Here is a 22,553-nt window from a genome sequence, read left to right on the forward strand (position 1 = left end):
ATGAGTTCTAAGACGATTGAGTCTATGACATGGCATGCATCAAAGGATAATCAAGATGGGTTGATGAGGCATCCTAGAGATTCTGAGGCTTGGAAATCATTTGATTTATTGCATCCAGAATTTGCAAATGATCCTCGAAATGTACGATTAGGCTTAGCTGCTGATGGCTTCAATCCTTATGGAAACATGAGTACAAACCATAGTATATGGCCAGTGGTTCTCATCCCATACAATCGCCCCCCTTGACAGTGTATGAAGCAAACATCTTTTATCCTCTCCATGATAATTCCTGGAAAACAAATGGTAGGAAATGACATTGATGTTTACTTAGAACCACTCATAAGCGAATTGAAGGATTTATGGTTTGATGGAGTGCAAACATTTGACTATTCAAAAAAAGAAATGTTTACTTTGCGAGTAGCTTTGTTGTGGACAATTAGTGACTTCCCTGGGCTAGGTAATTTGTCTGGATGGAACATGCACACTGGTCTTGCTTGCCCTACCCGTAACTTTGAAACCGACTCTTCTTGGTTGTACAGGGGCAAATTCTGCTTTATGAGACATCGTAGATTTTTAAATAAAGAGCACAGATTCAGATTCAATCATCATCTTTTTGATGGAACAAATGAACTAAGGGATGCACCAAAACCTTTGTTAGGGTCAGACATATGGAATCAAATTGAGGGTGTGAATGTTACATTTGGAAAACCATTAGACCCTATAGATACAAGTAAGAGGGCTCGTGGAAAGAATGTTGTTCAAATTGGAGCAGAGCAATGGAGAAAGAGAAGTATATTTTTTGAACTTCCTTATTGGCGGACCAACTTGTTACGCCATTGTCTAGATGTGATGCATATTGAGAAAAATGTTTGTGACAATGTTTTGTATACATTACTTAATGATCCTAAGAAGTCCAAAGATAATCTCAAAGCCCGAAAGGTTCTTAAAGAAATGGGTATAAGGAAAGAGCTTTGGCCAAATGATAAAGGAAGATTTCGGCCAAGTGTATTTTCATTGTCAAAAACAAAGAAAAAAACGTTTTTGCGGACGTTGAAAAAGGCTAAAATGCCAGATGGATACTCAAGTAATATTGCAAGGTGTGTAGATTTGAAAGGTGGAAAGATTTTTGGACTCAAGAGTCATGATTGTCATATTCTTATGGAACAATTACTACCTATTGCCATACGTAATGTTCTACCAAACAATGTGACTGCCGTGATAGTAGAAATGTGTTCATTTTTTCGACAATTATGTGGGAAAAGTTTAAGTCAATTTGATCTTAATAAACTTGAGTCTCGCATGATTCAAACTCTTTGCCACTTGGAAATGTTATTTCCTCCTACCTTCTTTACAATCATGGTTCATTTAACATGTCATCTAGCTGGTGAGGCAAAACTTGGAGGACCGGTACATTACCGTTGGATGTATCCCATAGAAAGGTAAATTTCCTGCGAACCTTTGTACTTTTTTTTAAGTTCAAAGTTTGATTATTCTAATTGCGAAAGAATTTTATAGGTATTTGGGACACTTAAAATCGTATGTTCGAAACAAGGCACAACCTGAAGGTTCTATTGCTGAAGGATACCTAGCTGAAGAGGTTTTGACCTTTTGTTCTCAATATATGGAAGGGATGAAAACAAGAACTAATAGACCTTCACGTGTAGATGACTCTTTCAACACAAATATTTCAGAATTGAATACCCTATTTCCACCAATTGGTAGAGTTGTAATTGCTGCTTCAACTTTTGAGATGTCAACTATTGAGAGAACACAAGCACATCGATATGTGTTATTTAATTGCCCTCAAGTTCAACCTTACATTGAGTGAGTATTAACACTCAATATAAATCTAATTATGTTGAAAAGTTGTCCTTTATGGAATTATTAGTAATATATTGGTTTCAAATTTTTTCTTAGGGAATTTAGACAACATTTACGAAGAAGGTCTAGAGGGAGAAGAATTCCAAATACAGAGCTAGAAAAGATTGTCAATAAGGATTTCATGAATTGGTTTCCTCAAAGGGTAGGTACAATATGTTTTTACAAGTTAAAAATGTCAATTTCAAAGATATACTGACAACAAGCATTATTTTTGTAGATTAAGAACACAGACATTTCAAGTACAGTTGCAAATGATCTTAAGTATCTAGCTCAACGTCCAACAACACATGCTAGAAGAATTTCTGCCTTTAATGTAAATGGTTTCAAATTTAGAACTGAAAGTCGAGAACATGACCTAAAAACCCAAAACTGTGAAGTGTTCTTAACTTCTTCAACATCATGTGTTGTAAGTGGTGTGGATCAAAATATTAGACAAGCAGATTTGGCATATTATGGAAAATTAGAAGATATAATTGAGCTTAATTACTATGGTCATTTTAAGGTTATCTTGTTCAAATGTAAATGGGCTGACATCACAAGGGACTGTGGGTTGAGGAAGGATCCTTGGGGTTTCACTTGTATTAATTTTTCAAGGTTAATTCACACGGGAGATCGTGAGGAGCATGATCCATACATTGAAGCTTCACAAGCTGGAATGGTATATTATATAGATGATGAGGTGAATAAGAAATGGTCAATTGTTGTCCATTTGAAACCACGAGACTTGTATGATATGGGAGAAGGAGATGGTGAAGTTTGTGAAGTAGAACCGTGTCCACAACAAGACTTACATGAATTTTTCAGCAACTCTGACCAATTGGCATTATTTAGGGAGGATGAAGATGATGAATTACTAAATGAGGACAACAATGATGATGAACTTCATGAAAATGACACAATGTCAGAGTAATAATAACCTTGGTTCAGCTGCACTATTAATATGTTCATTCATCTACTATGTGCATGTATGAAGCTTTTAATATATCTCCACTTTTAATATATCTTCAAATTTAAATTATGTTGTTGATTACTTCATTTTTATGTGCAGATATGCCTAAACCTAAAAGGATCAAGAACTTGCTTAAGTCAGTTGCTGGTTCAGACAAATCTGTGGCCAACTATGTAAACATTAATGCTACGCCTTCTACTACACAGGACCAGACAAGAACTACTTCTGCAAGTCCATTTGGATCTCCACTACCACAAGCTTCTCAATCTATTCATCAACAAACCTCACAACCTACACAATCACAAACTTCACAAGTTCCACAATCACAAGCTTCACAAGTTCCACAACCACAGACTGAATATGAAAATCTTGAATCATCTGAATCTGTACCTCCAGCAACTTCTGAATCTGCACCAGCACAACCAACTTCTGAGTCTGAAAGAGTGCAACCAAGAAAATCAAGGCAATCAAACCACTATTGGTTTGTTGATGCTATAGGTAAAATCTTTTGTTTTTTTTTTCTTTACATGTAATAAGTTTCACTGCACATGAAATAATGTATTTGGATTTTTATAGATGGCGAAGGAGTTAGTCAAAAACTAAAGGTGAAGGTTAGGGATGCTCATAACTTACCTACCGGATTACGTGTGGTGGTGAACTATGATGACAATTTTCAACCAATTGGAGAAGCATCTGGTTTACTTGCTGGAGTTTGTGGACAGCTAGCAGCAAATCATGTATTGTTCCCTATTAGTTTTGAAAAGTGGTCAACTTTGCCAGATACTTACAAGGATACAGTGTGGGAGAGTGCACTAAAGGTAATATAACTTACATTGAAATAACTTTAATTTATTCAAGACATTTGGACTAACTTCTTTTCTTTTTTTGAAGTCTCGATTTTGTTTCAAAGTAAATGAAGATTTGGCTAAAAGAGATGTTATGTTTAAAATTGGTAAACTGTGGAGGGAATATAGATGCAAGCTTTGGAATGAATTTTATGACCCTCTTATGAGCAGAAGTGACCTCATCAAGAATGTTCCAACTGGATTAAACATGGAACAATGGGTTGTTTTTGTTGATTATCGTTTGAGGCCTTCTACAGTGGTATAGTAAACTCTGTTTTTTATTATTATTAATAAGCTTACTTTAAGTTTACACAAAACTGATTCCATTTTCACTTTGTAGAACATGTGTAATAGAAATAGAGATATAAGGAAGAGACAAATTATTCCTCACACTGGTGGTGCTATGTCTTTGTCAAGAAGAAGAAATAATTTGGTATTTGTTTACTTATATTGTGCTCTTTATTTTAATATATTACAATTTCCATCACATTATACTTATATTATTATTGTTGAACATATAGAAAATTGAGACTGGTAAAAATATTGGACGAGCTGAAATGTGGAAGATCACACATAAGAGGAAAAATGGCATATATGTGAATGAAGAGGCGCTGGAAATTGGGGTAAGTGTTTGGACTACTTTGATGATGATGTATTGATCATAGAAATATATTGGACTGCTTTGATGATGATGTATTGATCATGGAAATATACTGGACTACTTTGATGATGATGTATTGATCATGGAAATATACTGGACAGCTTTGATGATGATGTATTGATCATGATGATATATTGAACTGCTTTGATGATGATGTATTGATCATGAAAATATATTGGACTGCTTTGATGATGATGTATTGATATGGGAAGTGGTGGATAGGAAAAAGAAAAAGCAGGAAATCTAGAAATAGTAATAATAATAAGAATTATAATGATAAAAATGAATGGTAGTTTATGTGATGGTGACAGGCACAGAGAGGTATGATAGCATGAACTTAAGTGGAATCAAGGGTGGGTAATTGTTATTTATAGATGAATAGGTGCATCTATATTTAGGGGTATGATTTTACAAATTTTGTCTCTAAGGTTCCATTGGGGAATGACTTGGGCAGCCATGCAAGGGCATTGCTATTTACGTCGAAGACTTAGCATAAGCAACCACATGGTCTTAATTTGGATAGTGATTGATGAGTGAGAATGCTATCATATAGATTTTAGCACTAGATTGATTGATGACCAAACACATGGTCTGTTCTTAATCGCACTAGATTTTAGCATGCTATGGGAAATTAATAATGGAGTGCAGGTATAAAGAACCTTTTACCACAAGAGAATTTTAAAATTAATCAATATTTTCTTTTATAGCATGCTTTAATTATTACGTACCATTATTCCAAACACAATCACATTATTATGTATAAATAATTAATAACCAAATGATAAAGTCACTAATCAATATCTGCATGCATGCTCCCCTTTTTCTTTAGTCAGTATATTCAAGCCTTTAATTTCTCAGTTTTTTTTCTTACCTTTTTACCTTCTTTGGGTTTTAAGTCACTGTCATCAAAATTGTAGAGAATTGGGATGAACTTTGGATGGTTTCTTTTATACCTTACCCTTATTCTATGTTGTAGTTGAGAGTTCAACCATTTCATTATGTTTACTGCTGCTGCCATGATATAATTTCAATTTTATCCAGGAAAAAATTGATGAACTAATGTTGACAAATCCAAAAGGTGGTTCAAATATATCTCCAGAAGATCCAATTGGTGTCATATTTGGTAAGGAGCATCCGGATCGAGTTAGAGGGCTATCATATGGAGCTTGTCCCAGCCTTGCTTTCAAAGGATCCACAACAAGGCTAAGTGGTATGAACCATGCTTCCTCTAGTTCAACTTCATCAAATGTGGAGGACAAGATAACTCAAATGGAAAATGAGCTTGCAACTGTGAAAAATCAAATGAACACTTTGCTTGCTTATATTGCTTCAAGAAAAGACGTTCCAGAACATTTTGCTGCAATAGCAGCTAATTTGGTTCATGCATCCACCAATGAGGTATTAATATATTTAAATATTTATTGGTGTCTTTTATTTTATAATTATAAACATACAAATTCATTAACTTAAAATTATTTATTTCAGGCATCAGATTATGGAAGTGGTGCTCCATCACCTAATCAAGTAATAGGATCAAGTGCCGAAAGCAAAACTGATTAGAGATGTGTGTTTTAATTTTAAACTTGACTAAGAATGTATGAACTTTTGAACAACTATGTGTTGGAATTTTAAACTTAATTAGGGATGTATGAACTTTTTATGTGTTTTAAACTTTTGAACATTATTATGTGTGCTTTAACTTTCAATTACATATAAACATTTGAACATTATTATGTGTGCTTTAATTTTTAATGAAATGAATGGATGATTATAACTTTATACATTATTTTATTTTATTTTGAAAAGTGGTGGTTAAATTTTATAATTGTATAAAACAGATTATAAAAAAGATTATAGAAAAGTGGTGGTTAAATTTTATAATTGTATAAAACAGATTATAAAAAAAGATTATAAAAAAGTGGTTAAATTTTACTTATTCAGTAATAAAATTACGTCAGTTAAAAACGCCACTACTTACGAATATTATGGTGCCGGAATCTTCTTCAATGATTGTAAATTGTGACAATTATAACTGACACTACTTACATATAAAAACCGCCACTACTTACACTATGTTTAAAGTGGCGGGTGTTGCGGCGGGTAACATAAAACCGCCACATTAAACTTTGTGGCGGCCACAAGCGTATATTGTGGCGGTTATAAATGTCACTTTATAAAAAAAAACCGCCACAATATACATTTTTTTTTGCAGTGAATGTTGAGTAAATAATGCATTTGTGTGTACGAAAACAATAATTAATAGTTTGATACGGTCATGTTTGTTTAACATATTATTCTTATTTCACAATAATAACCATGATCTCGAGATACAATAATTTAACTAACGTCAGCTTTTAATATTAGTTTTAAATAAATAAGAATAAATATAATATCAAATTCTATTTTTCTTCAAACCTTAATGTAAAAAATAGATAATTCTTCAGTCCTAATAAAATATTTAAAATTAATTAATTTGGACTAATAATACCATGTATATTAATTTATTATATATGTATATATATTAGAGATTATATTTTTATAAAAAGCTGAAGATATATTTAAAGAAGAAAAAAGTATAGTAGTTATCCCAATTAGTGATACTAGGTTACTCCTACCTAATACTTTCGCACTTATCGAAAAAGTGCAGAGTGGCCAAGTTCCATGGCATTCAGAAGGAATTTCGTATTATAAAATACAAAATGTTTTTAAATAAAAAATATTGAAAATTGATAGAGATTTCTTTTTCGTGGTTATGAGTCATCAACGGGCACCCTTTGGTGTGGGGCAAAAAAATTCATTAGAAATGGAAAAGAGTATTACATAAGCAACAGACAAAAGGAGGGAAGACTAACGTGCAGAAGCCAGATGGTGATTGCTCAGTGAAACTCAATGTCTATAGTTTTCCAAACCCTCACTGTCTCATCAAAATGATGGAGAAAGCATAAGATTGAGATTAAATATGGTGAATCACACATACTTCTGTCTGCAGGAAGCGTGTAGTTTTTTTTATTTCAGCAACATAGTTTGGTTTATTAATCATTTTATTGCATTCTTTTGATTTTTACGAAGTAATGAAATATTTTTATTTTTAATTGTTGTGTGATTTCTAACCTACTTTTCTCATATTAAGATATTTCAACTTATAAATTTGGAATCTCCAAGAATTTCTGAGACACTATAAAATTTGAATTATTGAATCTACTACAAATTGATCAATAATTAGTAGACTCCGGCACAAACTGCCCAGAGCATCTGCTTTAACACCACGTGAAACTTTATGGTAGAATTTGGGTTCCAATTTAATTCAATTTTACATTCTTTTCATCATATATATATATATAGACACACACATTTGGGTGTAAAGTAGCTTAAAAACTCTCATCAACTTATGTTCCGTTTGAATTAAGATTAAGGATGGAAAGTGCGCCGCCACCTGACAAAAGAAAAAGAATAAATTAGAAATTTGATGTATATAATTATTAAAAAAGCATAAGTTTCAAGAATCTAAACTTTTTTGCATAAACATTAAAATTTGAGTGGAAAGATATTATGTTGAAAACTGATTATATTACTATTTATTAATAATTATATGTTTTAGTTTAACAAAAAATATGATATAACAAAATAAAATATTAATAATAAATAAATATTTTTAATTTTTTTTCTCAATCTAATAAACTTTTTTTTTTTTCAAACAAAGTTTTAGAGTTTTGAGTTAATCTGAAATAAAGAAGCAATTTCTTCTAATAAATTTAAAATAAATAAATTTGACATGACTTCAAAGTGAGTTATTCTTAGTCGTACTGCATCAAAACTTAGATCAACCCAATTAACTTAGATCTCTAATAAAAAGAGTACAATCCAAAACAGAGATTATGAAACAACATATAAATGAAGACTTTTAAGCTTAAACTATAAGACTATTATGGCCAATGCCACAATGACTCAGAACTCATAGTAAGTGGTTGGATTTTGATATTTACACCTCCTTAATTAATAAGTATATCCCTATAATATTTTCTTAATAGGAAAATATCCTTTTACTATATAAACCTTTTATAATTATTTCCTGTTTTTTTCTCAATAAAAAAAAGATTTCCCAATAACATTAAAAGAAGCATGTTCACCAGGAAAAGAAAAATCCAAGTATATGCCAAACATCGTACTTAATTTAGGGAATACATTTATAATATTTTTAATAAAGAAAAAATATATGTTTAATATTTAATGAAGAATGAAGATGAGATGCAAACATATAGTTTAAGAAATAATGAAGATGAGTTTGAGAAAACAGTGTTGATGGGGTAAAAAATGGAAAAAAGAAGAAATAGAGTATTTTAGTGATAAAAATATAGAGAGAGAAAAATGTGGTAGACTTATTAATTCGGAGGATGTGAATATCAAAAGTTTACTTGTGGGGGAGTTTTCTTTTTTGCTACTTGCCTTGCATACTGTTTACCTCTGTATGGGCTTGGTCATACCTTTTGGAAGCAGCTGCTATTTATTGCTGCAATGTATTCTTCGGCTCTTTTTTCATGCACTTCATAATTTTATTTTGGAACAAACATGATCCATAAGATATTTGGATTGAAAATATCTTCTCGATTTTATAATGTATTTAAAATAAAATAAAATTATAAAATCTGAAAGTATTTTTAAATTATAAAATTCAAAAAATACATTTAAAATTTTGTAATCTAAAATATATTTTTTAAACAAAATATATATTGTAGAATTCGAAAGGTATTTATGGATTTAAAGATATCTTTCAGATTTTTACAATTTAAAAGATGTAAATAGAAACAAATATACTTTTAAATTGTAAAATTTAAAATATATTTATTTAAATTTAAAATATATTTATTTAAATATAAAATAATCTTTTCATACCATATTCTTTTAGGATTCTTTCTTCCTACACCTCCATACCTTTTTATGTCACCCCATATTAAATATGAAAATACCATTTTATCTTTTTTTTTTCCATCCCTTGGATTTGAAATAATAAGCCTATGGATTATGTAATCCGGAAGTCAATTTCATATTTAGAAAAAACTTATGAATTATATAATCCGAAAACTAATAACGCATCTAAAAAAAAGCTTTTGGATTAATAATTTGGAAGCTAATCTTATGTATAGAAAAAACTTTCAGATTATGTAATCCGGAAGCTAATCATAAAAGACTTCTGGATTACATAATCCGGAAGCTAATTCTGAATCTAGAAAAAGACTTTTAGATTATGTAATCCAGAATATTGAAAAGGATATTTTTGGAATACGAAAAATTTATGAGGGTGGCACAAGAAGGTATGGAGGTGCAGGAAGAAGCAGTATTCTTTTAGTGTAGGCAACTTAGCCCAGCCCGTTCAACCTTATTGGGCTTAGACCATTAGATATTTGAAGAAAAAAACTTTAGAGATTGACAAATCCTTATAAGTATTTAAATAAAACACAGCTCATAAACCAGTAGTTACATGTGACTATCTAAATAAAAGGTATAAATACGTTTGAATCCTAGAAGTTTTTAATAAATTTTTCATTTAGTGCTTTTTTTTTTACTTCGGAGATCCCAAACTTCTTTTATTTTGTATTTTGTCCCTCGCAATATATTATTTTTATTGATGTATACATCGTCATATAATAATAAAAATTATATTAGTTATTGTGATACAAAATTTTAGGAAGCAACAGATAAAAGTAAAAATATTTTAGAGACCAATTTTAAAAATTAAAAATAATGGTAGAGAAAAAAAACGTAGATGCATATTTTTTTAGGGACGAAATACACAATTTGTAAATATTTCAACAAGAAAAATTCCAAAACAAATATTAGAAACTACATACGAAATTCTAAATCTTTAAATAATTAAAAACATATTTAAGGGGAAATAAAATATGAATTTTTATAGTTTAGATACAGTTATATTTCATTTTCATTTTTCATAATTATAGAAAATGAATGAATTTTTTTTATTTCTTTTTGGTAAAAAAACATAAGTAACAAATGTAAAAATATGCTAATATGATTAGGTTAAGTGATGCAACATCATAATTGTTTTAAAATGTTTATTCTTGCTAAAATTTCTAATTTCTAAATAGGTAAGACAATCAAGAACAATGGTAGTATCTATATAACAACCTTAATATCAACTACCTAATCACATACTTATGAATATCATGAATGGTTCTTAGTGACTATGTATGTTAAATGAAAGTGTTAAAACTACACAATATTAGTAAGAGTTTGGGAATTTTTTATTTCACATTAAAATGATATTTTAAAGATCAAACATGATCAGTGTTAAAAAATTATTGAATTTAGAATAGGGTGGAGTGAATTCTAAAAGATTTTTAAAATTTGATTAAGTATTTACTTTAAAATATAAGTTGTTCTTATTGAGGATGAATTGTTCTTCTTTCGAGGTGTTTGTATGAGCATTGTGAGTTCTCTAAGTCGTTCTACCGAGTGGTGGGTCACCTGAAAAAGATTATCTCACGCTCGAGTCAGTACGAATATAGGTGATTTGTAAGTGAGTAAGTGAGTATGAGAGATTATATATATTTCTTGATAGAATGAAAGTATTTATAAACTTTTGGATCTATATAGGAGCCTAACAAAGTGACTACTTTATCGTAATCGTTAGACAACGTTTTCTTACATGTGTCCAATTCTTCTAGGTACTTGGCAGTTAAAACCGAGTTATGTATAATGTGGGTAGTTAGTATCAAGCTATAAGATGAACTATTTGACAATTTTTGTCCACTAATGCATAATGAATATACTTATTGCAATAAACATATAAGAAATATCTATATTTCAGGTAATGGGTAGTACAAAAATGTTAACTTACCTTCCATTGTAGAAAATACTTGTTTTTAACTCTAATTTCAAATATGTAATAAGAAAAAGAGAAACAACAATAATTTATGATTTACTTTTATATTATAGCTATATTTAGCTGTCTAATAGCAATTATTGGATTGATATAGTAACATTCAAAGTTTTACAAAACTACCATAATAAAACTATAATGGAAAACTAGCACACCTATCAATCTTGAACTCTAAAAGACCTTTTACTACCTTTTGTGAAATCATGTCTCAAGAACCACCTTAACCTCTTAGTCAAGAACTTACACACAAAAAAATAACAATACAATCATTTACATAAAAAAAATAACATAAAGTTTTAAACTCAAAATTGAATATCAACATCCAAATAAAATCACAATCATTTCAAAACTAATGGTTGAAAGTATGAAATCTTCTAACTTCAAACCTTTGAATCAACAACCACAAGCTACTCTTTTAGCTTTTTATAAAAAAAACACTCACATGTCTACAAATTTTTAAAAAAGTTAAATATTCAATCACCTTGATTTTTTTTATAAATTGCATTTTGACTTAACTCAATTACTTCCTTGACAATGTATTTCTCAACAATAAATGACTCTGGATGATACGAATTCTTCACATACCCTTTCAATATCTTCATGCATCATTCAACTTGGTACATCCAACATAAAAATACAAGACCACATATTCTAATTTCCCTCACTAAATGAACAATTAGATGGACCATGATGTCAAAAAATGAAGGAGGAAAATACATTTATAGTTGACACATGATAATGATAGCCTCATTTTCCAATTCATCTAAGTTATTAGGATCAATGACTTTTCTACAAATTGAAGAATATCCATAGACGAGTGATCACTTGTCTAACATTTTTTGGTAAAATTCCATGAATAACAATTGGGAGAAGGTCTTGCATGAGAACATAACAATCATGAGACTAACCTTAACAATATATAAAACTTAAAAAAAACTAACCTTTGTGTGGTCGAATCATAAGCTTTCAACGACGACAATGTTCAGTGGCGACAGTGAAACAACCCTCTCAATGTGCAAACAATGGAAAAATGGGACAGGACAACAAATAACAATGATAGCAAGGAGCAACGATAGTGACGATGAACAGTGACAAAACAAACATAGCTACATAGTGAGCAACGAAGGCAATGGCAACAACGTTTTAGACAAAGCAAACAAATTTCAAGCGCAAAATGAACAGTAAGAGCACGAGAAAGAAAATAGGGTAAGCGCATATTATATCGGTTCTTAGTAATAACCGATGTAATATATGTACCTGACATTAGTTACCTTTTAAAATTTATACATTTTAATACATATTACACCAGTTGGACCTCCTAACCAATGTAATATATCATCTTGAAAAATGTAATTTTTTAAACATTTTTTTCACTCAGAACCAATATATATTACACCGGTTGGGCCTAACAACCAATGTAATATGTCCCTAGAAAAATGTAATTTTTTTACACTCAAATTCAATACATATTACACTGGTTGGGCTTAATAACCAATGTAATATGTCCTTGGAAAAATGTATTTTTTTAAACATTTTTTTACTCAAAATCAATACATAATACACCGGTTGAGAGTAACAACCAATGTAATATATGTCAAATATTTACATAAATGGCACCACATTTTTATTTACACCGGTTTTCATTTAACCAACCTAATATGTTATTGTAGAAAACATTATTTGCACTAGTGATTTTGTCATTTTCAGGGTCATTAAATTATTGTCTACATCCAAGATTGTTTCATTGAAAATAAAATGCTAGTTAACTAGTATCAAATATCCATGTTAGCAAGGAATTCATCACTTATGCCATGTTTGCATCCGGGTGAACACGCGCATAGAATATTATGAAAATAGGTTGTTTGTATCAGTTCATTGGAAGGGAATTGAGAGCGTGAAAATGCAATGAAATAGAGGAATAGGTTCCTCCATGATGTGACGCGATTGCAGAAGAAATACACGTGGACCAAGCTTTATTACATTCTTACCCTTTTGAAAAGCTTGTGAGATTCCTTTGTCAACCATGCACAGTGTCAAAGCATGAATGCACAATTGATTTTGACGAGAGAGAATCGATTCTCATGGTATTTTTATTGGAGAATCGATGTTCTAGCAAGGCATAATAAAGACATATATAATCAATATTTGATATTTTTTTGTAGGAATAATCAATTATCCCCGTGTAAAATCGATTATCCATCATGGTCTCCTTATGATTTTGTTAGTTGCTCCTTCTGCTTCCTGTATATATGTTATTAATAAAAGTAAATAATAATTAATAATAATAAAAATAAATATAGTTATTCATATAAAAAAATAAATTTATATAATAATAATATTATTAATTATAAAAAACAAATATATAAATGAATTAATATCTTTTATTCAAATATTTTTGTAAACTTACATTTTACACCTTTTAAAATAGTTAAAATTTTTCCCACACACAACACTCACAAACTTCAATAAACCTTTTTAACAAATTCAACATACTCTCAATTCAAACAACTTCACTTTCTTTGTACTTTCCATTCAAATAATTCCAATTTTCCTCTCCATTCCAAATACACAATTAGAGATATAATGTGAATTCATATTTATTTTAAATGATGAGAGTTTTTTCATGTACAAATATTAGTTTCATGTTAATTAAATATCTCATACAAACAAGTCAAAAGACAAGATGTCAATAAAACCCTTTAATATTAACACACATGTTTATTGAGGAAAGTCACCCTCTGTATATATATACTTTAGGATTTCTTACAAAGTTGATATTAGACTTTGAAATAAATAACAAAATAGAAATAGAAATAAATTAAGTTGGAAAAGAATAACAATAAGTAAGAAATAAAATTGAAAAAGAATACAAAATATTTAAAAATAATGTAATTTGATTTTTGATAAAAAAAATAAAATAAAATATTAAAAATAAATAAAAACATATGAAATATAATATAATATATTCCACAACTTTTACTTCTCTCTTTCCTATATCAAACAATCAATATTATTTCCTTCGTCCTTACTCGTTTACACCCAAACAACCTCAGGGTGTGTTTGGATCCAAGGGTGGTACTGTTGTCGACGACGGAAGTCACAACAGCACCCCATTTGGTTCTATGGTTTGTTGCGGGTGAGAGTGCAGCGAAAGAGAAAGTTGAGGGAATTTGGTTTCTTCTGAAAGGTGAAGAGAAAGTGTCACTGTGCAGTGGAAGTGCCAAATCATCACCACCCATTTCCAATCTTGCCCTCACTTTTTTGCTTTTTTTTTGCTGGATTCAAGAAGCACATGCCTCTGCATGCATGCCAAGTGAACAGCAAGATGCGAAGTGAACAGCAAGAGATTCCTGACTTGGTTCAGGAATCTATTGACCATCTTAAAGTTTGAGACCTCATGAATGAAGTGGGTGAGAGGTAGGTGTGTGAGGTTCCTGGTTTTTCTTTATAAACGTTGCTTCTGAGTGAAACAATTCACAGATAAGCGAAGAGCAGAGCGAAGCATAGAGTGTGTAGTTGGAGAGATTCGTAAGTGATAGTGTGTGTTAGGGGCTTCATTAACGTAGAGGTTATTCATCTGAAAGTGGTGTGTTCATCTCTGGGTTCATCTGTGCCTTCATCTGGTTCATCTGTGGGTTCATCTGAGGTGAGTTCATATGTTTCATTCAACGGTTAATCGATTATGGGTCAAATATCACAGGCAAAATAATCGATTATGGTGGAATCTGCAAATTTTTCGAGGGATAATCGATTATGTATAGTGTGTAAAATGGGTGATAATCGATTATCTGTTTGGGATAATCAATTATGGTCTTTTTTAGCCTATCAGCATAATCGATTATGCTTTGATAATCGATTATGTGATGTGTGTGAAACGGGACATAATCGATTATGTGTTTGGGATAATCGATTATGGTCTTTTTTAGCCTATCAGCATAATCGATTATGCATTGATAATCGATTATCCTCTCTGTGTAAGTGATGCCATAATCGATTATGTTCTTGAATTTTTGAAATAAAATTGTTTGTTAATTTATTTGTTTTCTGGTATTTTCAGGTGTGTTGATCTTCCTATAAGGCATCCTATTGCTGTTGTTGTTGTTGAGTGCTTATCTTCAGGTTTTAATTTTTTTTTTATGTAAAATTATTTTATTTAATTTGTGTTTTATATTTATGATTATGGTTTTGTAATATAATTTGTTTAGAATTTATTTTAGTTTATTATGTTAAGGCTGTTGTTGTAATATAATTTTTTTAGAGTTTAGTTTAGTTAATTATGTTAAGTTGTTACTAGATAGTTAATTAAATATGTTAAGGAGTTTAGTTAATTAAATTAATTTTTTCATGTTATATTCCAAATTTCTATTTTTTTAAAATATATTTATTTTGCTATTCATAATAATGAAAATTATTATTAAAATTAATTTTATATATATTTGTATATATATAACATAACATAATTTATAAAATCATTTATAATATTAAAATTATGTAAACAAATTAACTTAAATAAAAAATAATTCTTAATTAATAAAATGTTAAATAATATAATTATACTTTAATTTTAAATTATAATTAACTAAAATATGAAATAGGATTAATCATTATTTTTTTTTATATACAAGGGTAAAATTGTAATCTCACAAACTTTACTATTCAAAATAATTTATAATATTCTTACAACTATCACATCACTCACAATTTCCAATAAACTTTCCTCACACATCCACTCTAACATACCCCAATCCAAACAACCTCAACTTTCTTCACACTTCCACTCCCACTCACCCTCAACTTTCCACTCCCCCACACCCCCTAATCCAAACACACCCTCAAAGTTCACCAAAATTTAAATATTACTGATTTGATAAATCTTTTATACTTATTTCAGTGTTTATTGTATACACCTATGATATTTTACAACAAAAGTTCATCAATGCCGAACTAGCTAAAAGTTTCTTACGAGAAAGTCATAAAAACTCCAAATATAAAAGCTAACTACAATGATTATTGGAATTAGTTTAAATGGTTCATTTATGATATATGAATTCCGATTTCTTTACCAATACTTATCAATTATTTATCATACACTTGATTGAGACATGTACTCCAAGCAATCCTGTGTCACTCGATTAACTCCGATCTAATTTGAATGTACAATCCTTTGAGTTACTTTATTATCTTGATAATATAAAAATCAACATTATTTGTTTTTTTGCATTAAAAATATTTAAATCATAAAGATATTTTGTGTTTGAGATTTACTAATATAAAAACCAACATTAGTTATTTTTGCATAAAAAATATTTAAATTGTAAAGATACTTTGTGTTAAGATTTAGTAGATTAAAAGGGATATTATATTAATTTTAGAAAAATATAAATAATTCAAGAAAAAAATTATAATTTAAATATACTTTGTATATTTCTTTATGTGCGCTAGATCCGCGGATTGAATTTTATTTTACTTTATTTTTCAGTGTATATATTATCATATTCCAGTGCGTTTGAAGAAAATAAAAAAAAAAAAATTCTATTCATCGCACCTACAGTAACCTAACGACTAAATGAATCTTGCCAATTTAAAAAGACTCTGTTTTTTTGTTGGAAGAGAAAAAAAACAGTCTGAAAAAAAAGCAAAGAAATTGAGGGATTCAAAAAACCTGGAACTCAAGATTTGGATTGGGAGAGAAGAAAGATGGAGTCCCCAATCTCAATCTGCGACGCAGAGATTTCTCTTCAAACGCAAAACATCGACGCTTTCACCGCTTCTTTCGCCGAATCCCTTCATTCTCTCCTTCCCATTGCGCAAGAAACCGCTCGCTGTCAAGGTCCTTCACTTCCATTCCATTCAATTATCTCATACGCTTTCGTCTCACAGATTAGGGTTTTCCACTAAGCTCCTTTACTTCACTACCTTCGTCTTAGGGTTTCCGTTCTCACTCTCTCTCTTCTTTCTTCACAGTTCAACTAGACGAGGTAAAAGCTAAACTCAGAGACACCGAGGATGATTTGGTCAAAGCACTTGCAGGTGACTTCAACTTTTTCTATTCAATTTTAATTTCGCATTTCCGTTTCAATTTTCATTTCAATTCCTTTTCGCCGTCAAATATCCGCTTATATTTTTACGCGCAGTCAAGACTCGCAAAGAGGCCAAGCGAATGGCGTTGGTGGATGCTGTTGCTTCTGCAAAGGCTAGAGTTGAAGTCCTCAATGCAAGTATTCAGGAGCAGCGTACCAAAAAACAAGAATATGCTGCAATTATATCTCAACAATCTCTTGGTAATTCACTTCCTTCTCTACCATATGCAACTTTCTTGCTGGATGCTTATATATTTATATGTATTATCTTTCCTTCTGGATGCTCATTTATACTGTATAGTTATTTAATTTAGTATTTGCAGAAAAGTGAAGGTACTCAACATTCGCTTATTATATTATGTTGTGCAAAAACTAAACAGTTAACTTTGTTGGTTGTCTACGAATGTTTGTAGTTTGAGATATTTTCTAGTCTGTATGTTTATTTTGTTTGCAGGGCTCATCTTTTGTGATGACGAAATTATATGTAAATATGAACACGATAGGGTTCATCATTGTGGCATTAACGTAGCCAAGTGCCATCTTGCATTGGCATTAAAATTACATTTATTGAGGTTGTCACGCCTATTTACTGACATTTTTGTTCTAATAGCTACTTCAACATGCAGTCTATCTTCTGTTTCCTTTTCTGGAAGCAAAGAACTTTTTAGGACAGGAATTATAAGACAATCTTTAATATAATGTTTAATGTTTTAAGTTTCACTTGTTGTAAAAGAAATTCTATGAAGGTTGTCATTTGTGCCCTCTTGCCTCTTCAGGACATATTGGAATTGTGTTTGTGTCTTTTAACTTGTATATATTTGCATTGTTCTACTTACTATTGGATATCTGCATCAGGAGATATATTATAAACAATTCTAAGCTAATTTTTCCTCACCCTCTTCTCTTTTCTTCTGTAAAAGCTTTGGCTGCATCTAAATGGAAATTAAATGAAAGCGTTGAACAGAAAGATGAAACGCAAGAGGTCATTTCCTGGTACAATAGGGTCCTTGGTTTTCATGTAAAAGGCGGACGTGGTAATTGGTTGACATTAATCTTTTGTACAAGGATTGTTTTTTCTTCTGCAAATTGATATCCTAACTAGTTCTTCTGCTCTTCAGGGGTAAAATTCACATTCAAGAATATAAATCTGAACAATCCAAATGAGGAGTACTTTTTTACTATCTTCCATGAAAAGGATACATATTCATGTAAGCATGGTATCTGATTTTGTATATGATCTTAAAAGTATATGGATATACTTCAGGAAGTCTGAATTACCTCCTTTGTCTTTCAGTATTGAGTTGTGAACCTTCCCTCAGTGAAACCAAAGAGTTGATCCACGAATTAAACAACACAAATGATCTATTTAAATTTGTCAGAGCAATGAGGAAAAAGTTCCAAGAAGCAGTGGCACAAGGTACAACAATGGTTCTTTCATTCTTTTACACGAGTGCAGTCATGAATTTTAAGAGTTCTGTATGTTGCCAGATGAATTTAGTTTATTGGGCCTTTGTCCAGTATGATTAATTTTTGAAAATTGAAACCATGTTTACTGAAAACCAAGTGAACCAGAGTTATCTGCCAAACCAATAAGCCTTGGCCAATTCTGCTAGTTTATCCATAGCCATTGTTGTAGACATGGAAACCAATATTTGGAGAAAGGATTTTACTTGGAACTCATGCATAGTTATTAGGAAGGATTGATCTATCTATATTTGTGACCATCTCCTCAGTTGGCATTTGTTTTAAGGTATCGTATTACATTTCCAGGAATCATATTCATAAGAATCTTACAACTAAGAATGTTTTCTTGGATTTTTTAAAAACATGTTTGTTTACAATCTTAATATTCTGAGGAATATTTATTAGAGTTTCAATTAATTTAAATAATAAAAAAAGTAAAAATGGAAGTTACATGAATTCTAGAAAATAACTTCCTATTGTCAGGGTAAGTTTCCCACCTCTCACTGGAAATAGAAAAAGTGCAGGAAAAACACGATAGTGCAACTTTCTCAAGGATAATTTTGTAAAACCCATGGCAAACATGAGAATATTATGTGCCTACGTTTACACTATGGAATCAGCTTATATTCTGTTATACAACGGCACTCTTAATCATTTGAACAATTTTTCTTGTTTTTGGAACATTGGTGAAAATGCTGCTTATTATGAATGTTATTTTTTTTTTTAAATTACATAAAAACAGGGAGTTTAGTCGTGACAGATGGTGAACATGAACAGTCTGCTTTTAACTCTGCATCTGCTCCAGTTTTGTCAATGTCATCTGTTAGAAGTGATTTTCTGGGCAAGGAAAATGAGTATCAAGTTGAACCTGCAGAAGGTAATACAAAAGTCGGAAAAAAGCATCATAGAAGGATAAGTGAAGTCTTATCTCCTGGATCTGCATCATCTGTTCGCCAGTTTTCTCGTTGAAGGTATGAGATCTCAACTGCTGTATTTATTAACTTAAAATTCCTGTCTCATCACACAGCATTATCCCCATCCAAGATCATTCTTTTCACAAAGATGCTCTCCTGTTGACCATTGCCCATCAAAATGAATGATTAAGAAGTCAGTCCTTTTATATCTTTTTCTTATCTATTCTTGGTGTCATCAGTCAATCTTAGCTTAGAGAAAGATGATAATGCTTACCTGACTCAGAATATCCAATTTTATCCTTGATATGGGCGCTGTAGATGCTGAGAATTTTATATTAGTAATTGAATTGTTATTTTTTGAAATAGCCTAAGTGAGTGGAGTTGACTTTGACCCCATTAGTTTTTTAGATTAAAACTGAATTGAGTTTTGCCTATAACTTATAATTATAACAAGGAATGAAAAGAGGAAATTCTTATGAACTTGATTCTATCTCTCTCTCAAATTTCTGGTCAGACGGAAATGTGTACGAGGAGGAAGGATGAATTTTTTCCCCTTCGTTATGTGATTGAGTTTTTCCTCTTTTTTTATCTGACGCTGGTCCTTAATTACATGTTTAGGTTTAATTGTGCCATTTAATTGCAATTCCCTCTTTTATAGGTCTTTTTCTGGATCAGAAATATAATTATCTTTCTTGGAATAATTGCTACGCCATACTGTTTTATGTGCATTGGCCCTTTTCAGTAGTATCCTACAATTCCTTTTGGATTTTTCTTTACGGATGATGGTTACGAAGGATGGGGGGTTTTATCTTTAATGCATTTTTGGGTTCTGTGGTGCATAGATTTGATGTCGGGGGTTGCTGTAATCTCAATTTTGACATAATTTAATTGAGAATAAATTGATATAATTCTTGTATATAACTATGTATGCATACAACAGCCAATACCTGTCTCGTTTATATGACAGACTAGGAAAGAAAGTCGAGGGGAGGATGCTAGCCACGTCATTTGTTGATACAGATTAAGGTTGACGCATAACTCATGACTCAGGTTGCCAAGTTAACAAATAGACACAATTCCAGACATTTCTGCATTCTAGATGTCTCAATCTGTACATATTGATCAGATGATCTCCACAAAACAGGTCAAGCGTGAAACTATATTGGGAGGAGGAGATTTGTTGTAGTTTAAAAGTTCTCGACATCTTGTAATATCCATTTTTCTTTTTAGTTTGTTTAGCTTGTTGCTAAACTAGTTAAGTGAAGCAATGTATTCGAATGGTTCTTCGTGATCTTTCGTTTACCCGTGTTCAAAATTTTCAATTTAACCAGTTATTGTATTGAACTTTTGAGATTGATTCTAGGAAAGATTGTCTCGTGACCTGGATATTCCAGATTCTAGTTGAAATAGTCTGACACAACAAGACTCGGGGCTCGTTCATAATATGTCAAGTAGAACTAATTATGAATTGTTGAACGAAATAACCATTTCTGCGGTACACAACTTGAGGAAATGTGGCATTCAACTACAACACTCTTAGTTGTTGTTTTGTTGTGAAATTCAAATGATTATAATGTAGATTTTTACGTTAGAGAGATGATAATATAATTGTTGTTAGATTATCTTGAATTGTTTCTCAACGAATTTAATAGTAAAATCAGTAAATCGGTGTTTAGAACTAACAATAAAGATAAAATTTAAAACAATAAGATAAAAGGAGTTGAGATTGTTTAACATAAAATATAAAAGAGATTAAAACAATAAAGCGGTTGATTCCTAAGTTTTTCCTCTAATGAATTCTTCATAGGTCATCCATCCTTCAATCCTCAAATAGAGCTAAACGAGATTGAATATGCATTGATCTAATTTAATTTGAAGATCACTAGTAAAACATGCGTCTACTGGATTAATTAATATTCACTTTGTTCCATGTGTACATTCTATAGGAATGCTTATCTACTCTCACGAATCATGTGCCCAATAAATTAATTAGAACAATGCGAACTAATTAAGAGATTAATTAGAACAATGCGAACTAATTAAGAGATTAATTAGAACAATGCGAACTAATTAAGAGATTAATTAGATCAATGCGAACTAATTAAGAAACCAAAATTTAAGATTAGGAAGACGGTCAATCATGGGTTCTACAACCTCTCACAAACCAATTTTTATCATGGGTTCTACAACCTCTTAGTAACCAGTTTTTCAAGAGATTATAATATTAAAACAACTATTGTAGACAATTAAAAAACGAAATTTTTATTGATTAAAACCTCATAATTCAATGGGGAATTACAAAGGAATCAACTTAAAAGGTTTAGCCTTTCATGTGGAGACAAAACAAAAAAAATCCAAGAAGAAAAAAACCTAAGAAAACCCTGTGTAACTCCCCTTTCTCCTTGAGGCTTGTATCTTTTATAGGTTTTTCTACTCCAAGAATCTTGGAAAAAATATTTTGATTTAGATTTTGTCAATAGTTTATCAGTTTCCAACTTTTCAAAATTTTGTATTTTTCAGAAGATTTGCTTCCAATTCTTTTTCTGAGATATTATATATTTTATTTTCTCTTTCTCCTCAGATTTTGTTTTCTGTTTTGATTCAAAGAAAGAACTTGAACTTTTACATATTTAACTCATTTGTAAAAATATACACTTCCTTCATACTAATCTAAAACACACAAAATTAATATAAAAAATAGTAACCCAAATAAACTCAATTATATGAATATGAATTAAAATAATAAATTTATTTATTATTATAATCAAATAACTTATAATTAAAATAATTAAAACTATTAAGTATGAAAAAATATATGCTCGTAACTTTTTCTTCCACTTTTTTGCCAGGAGGAAGAAAAAACA

At 30.6% G+C, this 22,553-nt stretch overlaps 3 protein-coding genes across 4 annotated transcripts; all 3 read left to right on the forward strand.

Annotated features, from left to right (window-relative positions):
* The first annotated feature begins 486 nt into the window (after positions 1-486).
* LOC137807897 (uncharacterized) lies at positions 487-2,092 on the forward strand. The gene is made up of 3 exons (XM_068608741.1): positions 487-1,439; positions 1,516-1,824; positions 1,918-2,092. The coding sequence occupies exons 1-3, from the start codon at positions 556-558 to the stop codon at positions 2,075-2,077; spliced, it is 1,353 nt and encodes a 450-aa protein (XP_068464842.1). The 5' UTR covers positions 487-555; the 3' UTR covers positions 2,078-2,092.
* Positions 2,093-2,786: 694 nt separating this feature from the next.
* LOC137807898 (uncharacterized) lies at positions 2,787-6,063 on the forward strand. Its single transcript, XM_068608742.1, has 8 exons — positions 2,787-2,846; positions 2,930-3,328; positions 3,407-3,648; positions 3,722-3,934; positions 4,016-4,108; positions 4,197-4,298; positions 5,378-5,734; positions 5,822-6,063. The coding sequence occupies exons 1-8, from the start codon at positions 2,822-2,824 to the stop codon at positions 5,894-5,896; spliced, it is 1,506 nt and encodes a 501-aa protein (XP_068464843.1). The 5' UTR covers positions 2,787-2,821; the 3' UTR covers positions 5,897-6,063.
* A 10,737-nt stretch (positions 6,064-16,800) lies between these two features.
* LOC137807899 (kinetochore protein SPC25 homolog) lies at positions 16,801-21,096 on the forward strand. Of its 2 annotated transcripts, none has more exons than XM_068608743.1 (8): positions 16,801-17,061; positions 17,196-17,261; positions 17,366-17,512; positions 18,232-18,345; positions 18,430-18,519; positions 18,606-18,728; positions 19,518-19,746; positions 20,657-21,096. In XM_068608743.1, exons 1-7 carry the CDS (start codon positions 16,929-16,931, stop codon positions 19,742-19,744), a joined length of 900 nt encoding a protein of 299 aa, XP_068464844.1. In that variant the 5' UTR covers positions 16,801-16,928; the 3' UTR covers positions 19,745-19,746; positions 20,657-21,096. The 2 variants fall into 2 exon arrangements, with proteins under 2 accessions (XP_068464844.1, XP_068464846.1); XM_068608745.1 differs by having other exon boundaries at positions 16,805-17,061; positions 20,630-21,096.
* The last annotated feature ends 1,457 nt before the right edge of the window (positions 21,097-22,553 follow it).

The sequence above is a fragment of the Phaseolus vulgaris genome, chromosome 3 (assembly GCF_000499845.2).
Source record: "Phaseolus vulgaris cultivar G19833 chromosome 3, P. vulgaris v2.0, whole genome shotgun sequence".
NCBI lineage: Eukaryota > Viridiplantae > Streptophyta > Magnoliopsida > Fabales > Fabaceae > Phaseolus > Phaseolus vulgaris.

Bases quoted from the DNA above. Each gene is read 5' to 3' on its own strand.
- LOC137807897 (XM_068608741.1), top strand. From the start codon at position 556: ATGAGACATCGTAGATTTTTAAATAAAGAGCACAGATTCAGATTCAAT. The intron at 1,440-1,515 runs GTAAATTTCCTG...AGAATTTTATAG, and splicing joins TGGATGTATCCCATAGAAAG to GTATTTGGGACACTTAAAAT. The intron at 1,825-1,917 runs GTGAGTATTAAC...ATTTTTTCTTAG, and splicing joins CAAGTTCAACCTTACATTGA to GGAATTTAGACAACATTTAC.
- LOC137807898 (XM_068608742.1), top strand. From the start codon at position 2,822: ATGTTCATTCATCTACTATGTGCAT. The intron at 3,649-3,721 runs GTAATATAACTT...CTTTTTTTGAAG, and splicing joins TGTGGGAGAGTGCACTAAAG to TCTCGATTTTGTTTCAAAGT. The intron at 3,935-4,015 runs GTATAGTAAACT...TTCACTTTGTAG, and splicing joins GTTTGAGGCCTTCTACAGTG to AACATGTGTAATAGAAATAG.
- LOC137807899 (XM_068608743.1), top strand. From the start codon at position 16,929: ATGGAGTCCCCAATCTCAATCTGCGACGCAGAGATTTCTCTTCAAACG. The intron at 17,262-17,365 runs GTGACTTCAACT...TTTTACGCGCAG, and splicing joins TTTGGTCAAAGCACTTGCAG to TCAAGACTCGCAAAGAGGCC. The intron at 18,346-18,429 runs GTAATTGGTTGA...TCTGCTCTTCAG, and splicing joins TCATGTAAAAGGCGGACGTG to GGGTAAAATTCACATTCAAG.